This window comes from Piliocolobus tephrosceles, chromosome 6, assembly GCF_002776525.5.
Source record: "Piliocolobus tephrosceles isolate RC106 chromosome 6, ASM277652v3, whole genome shotgun sequence".
In the NCBI taxonomy this organism is placed as follows: Eukaryota; Metazoa; Chordata; class Mammalia; order Primates; family Cercopithecidae; genus Piliocolobus; species Piliocolobus tephrosceles.
In genome coordinates, this window is record NC_045439.1 from 57,433,011 (window position 1) to 57,438,529 (window position 5,519).

General features: G+C 42.6%; 1 protein-coding gene across 1 annotated transcript; it reads right to left on the minus strand.

Moving 5' to 3' along the window:
• Positions 1–1,216: 1,216 nt before the first annotated feature.
• ARF6 (ADP ribosylation factor 6) lies at positions 1,217–5,243 on the minus strand. Its single transcript, XM_023222605.2, has 2 exons — positions 5,087–5,243; positions 1,217–4,986 (listed from the first exon to the last, which is right to left on the minus strand). Exon 2 carries the CDS (start codon positions 4,503–4,505, stop codon positions 3,978–3,980), a length of 528 nt encoding a protein of 175 aa, XP_023078373.1. The 5' UTR covers positions 4,506–4,986; positions 5,087–5,243; the 3' UTR covers positions 1,217–3,977.
• Between the last annotated feature and the right edge of the window lie 276 nt (positions 5,244–5,519).

Here is a 5,519-nt window from a genome sequence, read left to right on the forward strand (position 1 = left end):
CCTCTCCTTTAGTGGAACTAAAACAGGGCAAACTACCTCAAACTCTCCAGACTTATTCTGCCTTCTTTGATCTCACCTGTGTGTTCCCTGCCTGTTCAACTCACTAATCTAGTCTGGCAACTTTGGTTTGGCAAAGCAAGAAGTTGTTTTGCCTCTTCTATGGCTCCATCTCCCAACATTCCATTTTTGTAAACTCTAATACTGTAACCTTTACTAATCCTTACCATTTGATTAAAGCAAAAGGCTAGATACTATTGAATATTATACTCCAAATATATTATGTTCAATGACTAATCACTTAAAAATTTCTTATAATTGCTGTATGTGGTTTTACAAACACAGTTTTTACCTATAAGGAAAGATACAAGACTTACCTTACTTGTAATCCTGATACATATTTGGCAGGGTATTGAGAAAATAACTTTTGGAATTTTATAAGCTCCATCACCATTCAGATTATGGCTACTGTATTTCTAAGCTTATATTAAAGCATAAAAACTCATTAATGGGGAAAATATTTTCTACTGCTAGCACTGACAAATTGATACTTTGTCACAGTATCTTAACCACAATACTAAATACATGAATAAATATTAACATGGGAATTAAATCATACTAGAGATCACATGAAGACATTCTAAAATCAAACTATAAAAATTGCTGATATAGGAGGAAAGGCTTACAAGAATGTCTTTCAAACTCTTTTATCCAACAAGTTATTCATCGTTTTCTTTCTTCCGACCTTATCCTGTATACTACTTTACATTTACTTTAAATGAATACAATTTTGCCATTTCTATAGGACAATTTGACCTCTAAAAGAAACTTTAAAATCCAGAAGTCTATAAAGAATTAAGACCTGAATTTAAGACTTAAGGCCAATTCTTTAGACATAATTCTGTACTTCTAAAAATGCTAAGGTTGTAATTTGGAAAAAACAGCGGAATAAAGACTGCTATGGGACCTCAAATTTTAAAAATTGTTTCACTGTTGTGTCCTAAATTATCAATCAGATTAAGGTGGTGGAACTAAAACAGGGCAAACTACCTCAAACAGCCAGCATTTACAAGAACCAAATTGATCTTTTTTGTTCTTACAAAAGTCAGGTAACTTCCAAATTAAGTCACCTTTTACCATAAACCCTGGAGAATAACATGGCCCAACACACCACACGTCCCACTTATCTAGTTCAAGCGAGTAACGTAACGTGAGAAACTGCACTGTGTAATTCCTTTATTTTCTGCATATTAGTGCTTTACCAACACTACAACCATAAACACAATTCCAAGTACTGTACTTTTTAGTTTGGGGAGATCACAGTCTACAGACTCATTTACTTATATTAAACAAGATTAACCTCATTCAAAACTTACTGCAGTTTATAAATTCACATAAATACAGAAACTGATGCAATTAAACAACTTCAGGATCTTATTTTTTCAATTCTTAGATTATAATTTTTTCTGCAGGCTATAATTACCTGCTCCAGTCACCAATGGTTATTGTTCAATTTAACTACATCAATTATAAACCTTTTATATTCTTAAAGAAAATTTTAAGTGAAAATTACAATTTCTTACCAAAAGGTTTAGGGTTTTCCAAATTTCAAATATTTGCTTCCCCCTCCCCCCTTTCCAGTCAAACATTTCAAATAAACTAAAAATAACCACATCTCACCTGTAACATTCAATAATAGCAATCACTTGATGTATAAAATTTTAACTATGCCCCCAGTTATTTTAAGACACAAAAAAATGGCTGCCTACCAATCTGTCTTCACAAGTTAGAAATACTACATTTAAGATTTAACATGAGGGTTTCAAGTTTCCTCCAGTTTAGGCATTTATACCTTTGTGCTTGTTTTGTTTCAGGATGTTACTATAGCATTGATATTGGATAACCCATATTTATATACCTTAAAATGCAATCATTTAAAACACTAAGAATTACATTTATGGTGGAGCTTTGGGAATTTTAGAAAGCAACCAGTATTCTTAGATGTGTTTATCAGCCTCATTTCTAGAGCTATTTCTACTGAAGTGAAACTGAGAACTTCGTACTTTAGTTGCATCTTGAAATCAAAAATCCCTCTGCACCAACAGGAGCCTACATGAGAATACCCTTTTGCATCTGCTTTAAGTAAAACATCTGTCAAAAGTTTCACTTTGAATAGTTCATTTTTTTATAGTCTTACACTTCTCATACATCTTTGGTAAAAGCTCCATTACACAATATGGCCAAAGTGTGAAGGACCAATACTGTCCAACTATACCATGATATCCCGCTCAATTTTAGTTTTCAGACACCTTCATAAACAAAACCCACTCCACCTTTTCCTGTATACTGCATTTGCAGTCTACATTTCTGAAATTCCCTATTTAATTCCTTGAGGATCACTAAAATTAATCCTTAAGGTTATATAGGAACCAGATGCTGCTTCACAATTCTGCATCAAGCATTAACATTTGGTTCAAAATATTATCATAGTGGTCGCAATCCAGTTACTGGTCCTAACCAGCTAACCAAGTAATCTTGTTAGGATCTGGATATCACCAGCGAGCACACTGCTTACACATGAAGAAAAATAAGTTTACATTCATTGTCATCTGTAGGTTCTCTTCATCCTACGTCCCCTTTAATAGTCATCCCTCAAGTCTACACATCATTCATTCATCACGCTTCCTTCCTTAAAGGAGACAGTGTACTATTGAACCAACAGGATATCTTCATTATTTGCATGAGTTAATCCTACAAACAAAATTAAATACCTTTTTTATAAAACATCTTTTCCAGTGTTCTAATTGATGGAGATGTGGATCACTCATCTATAAAAAATGACTTATAGCTTCAGCTTTATCAGTTGCTATAATGTGAAAACAGGAATGTGTATTTTTTTCAACTAGGTAAAAGGTGCATATAATTTGAATTGCTAAATGCTTTATTAATGAACAAAGTAAACCTTTTAGTAATTTTTAAATTACTGGTCTCAGGCGTTTGAAACAAGGTCAAAGTATACATTCCAGTTTTGCCCAAAAGTCACTTAAAATATCTACAAATGTTTAATCTGTGTGTGGTATACACCATTATTGTTCCAATTTCTGGAGTCTATTTTTAAAGTTTAAAAAAGAGGGAAAATAGCAAAATGACTTAACTTTGCAGTGGAAAAAAAAAGTGTCCTTCATGGGTTACACTTTCATATTTTTATGCAGCGTTAAGTTAGCTACCTTGTGGGGGAACTTAGGTTTTATTCCTACTCATGCATGATGTATGTTTCAGAACTTATTTGCTGACATTTCAGAGAACCTCTTACATTACCTGTTTAACATACTGAGATGCAACTGGAACATATTACAATGATATTACTCATTACTTGCCACTGTGGGCTGTTTACTATACTGGTCTTAGATATAAAAGGTCACATTTGAAATTACTAAGTTAGAACTCATAAGGAAGGGGGGAAAGGCCTTAAGTATAAAAGACAAACGGCAGTTTGATTAAGCAATAATTTTCAGTTTACTAGATGAAACAGACTTGCAACATAGTCTGCATGAATGCAAAGTAAGCCATCTACAGCAAGTGATAAGGAAACTGGGCAAAAAAGGAAAAAAGCATACAGAGGAAAATGATTCTCTCGAAATAAAAAAATCAAACTATTATTACAAAGGACTATACCAAGAACTGCTGTATTTCCCCCATCCCATCTGCTGGAAGTCAACAAGAGCATCTAGCAACTTTGTGTTCATGTCAAATGTCAGATCAGAGCATCCTAATGCAAAGCCAAAAAAAAAAAAAAAAAAGGAAAAAGGGAAACAAAAGAGAAAACCCCCAAGCCCCCTCCCCCCAAACTGTAGAACAGTAACTCCAGAGTTCAAATTCAAAAGAAGAGAAAGTGGCAATTGAAAGAGGTGATGGTGGCGATAATCCTATGAATGGGTTTTTGATTTCTCTCCTTCCAGGGGATGGGTGGAGAATGCTCATTAAGATTTGTAGTTAGAGGTTAACCATGTGAGCCCCTCATAGAGTCCGTCTCCTGAGGTGGCACAGGAGGGCTGCACATACCAGTTCCTGTCCCGAATCCGGGTCAGGCCCAGTTTCTCCTGGATCTCGTGGGGTTTCATGGCATCGGGCAGGTCCTGCTTGTTGGCGAAGATGAGGATTATGGCGTCCCTCATCTCCCGGTCATTGATAATGCGGTGCAGCTCCTGGCGAGCCTCATCGATGCGGTCGCGGTCGGCGCAGTCCACTACGAAGATCAGACCTTGGGTCCCAGTGTAGTAATGCCGCCAGAGCGGCCGGATCTTGTCCTGGCCGCCCACATCCCATACGTTGAACTTGACATTTTTGTAAGTCACCGTCTCCACGTTGAAACCCACAGTGGGAATGGTGGTCACCGACTGGCCCAGCTTCAACTTGTACAGGATTGTTGTCTTGCCGGCCGCGTCCAGGCCCAACATGAGGATCCGCATTTCCTTGTTCCCGAAGATTTTGGATAGCACCTTCCCCATCGCGTCGGAGGAGCCGGGGCCGGGGGCATTCAGGTGTCCCGGGTCCCGTCAGCCAACAACGCCGCCGCCGCCGCGAAACCGAAACGAAGCCTCCCGGCCGCGAAGGCGCCTTTGCGGCCTGCGTGGGAGGTGCCTCCTAAGGGCAGAGGCCCAGGACCGCCGCTCACTCGGGCATCACCGACCGCACAACTTGATTCCTCCACTCGCCGCTGCCACCCGGGCCCTGAGTCTGCGCCGGGAGCCGCCGCCCTGCTGAGGCGCGGCCCGGCCCGGAACTGCCCTTCCCCCCGCAGGCGCCGCGCGAGCGCCGCCGCGGTTCCCGCTCCTCCGCCTTCCTCTCACCCCGAGAGAGAATGCGGCCCTCCGGCCCGCCCGCCGGCCTGCGAGCACTGGGCTCACCACCGACCCAGGACACCCGAGAGGCAGCACGGCTCCGGGGCCCCGTCAGGTCATGGATCCTCGCAGGAACTCGGTACGTTGCCTGCAGAGAAACAGAGAGGGAGAGGGGAGTTACCGCCAGAGTTCCAGAGAGGAGTGAAGACAGAGGTGGCCCGCCTTTCCAGCTCGGTGCAGGGGGTTACCTCCAGCCGCCGCCCCGAGCGCGGGCTCCCTCCGGCCTCCAACTCCTCCTCCCAGTTCTGCCGCCGCCGCTGCCGGAAAAGGCGCCGAGGAAACCGCCTCACTTCCCCTCCCCACCACGCAGGCGCAGCAGAGGCCGACCGTTCGGACAAGAGCGACCTCTGTAAGGAGAGCGGCCCGCGCTCCTAGCGTCATGCGCGCCACGCGCCGGAGGGGCGGGGCTACGGCGTCTCGGAGGGTTCGCAGGTGCGGCTGGCCCAGAGACCTGCAACCTCGGACTCTGACCGGCGCCCACCTGTGGCTCTTCTAGCGTCTCCTTCCCTGTTTTTCTCTTCTGCGCTCTGCCCTCTCCTGCCCACCCGAACCAGGAGACAGATCTACTGGGGGGCTCCACAGGGTGGGGCCCACGGGCAGCCCACTCTCTCCACGAACAGA

Excerpts from the sequence above, each read along its gene's own strand:
- ARF6 (XM_023222605.2), bottom strand. The coding sequence starts at position 4,505 with ATGGGGAAGGTGCTATCCAAAATCTTCGGGAACAAGGAAATGCGGATC.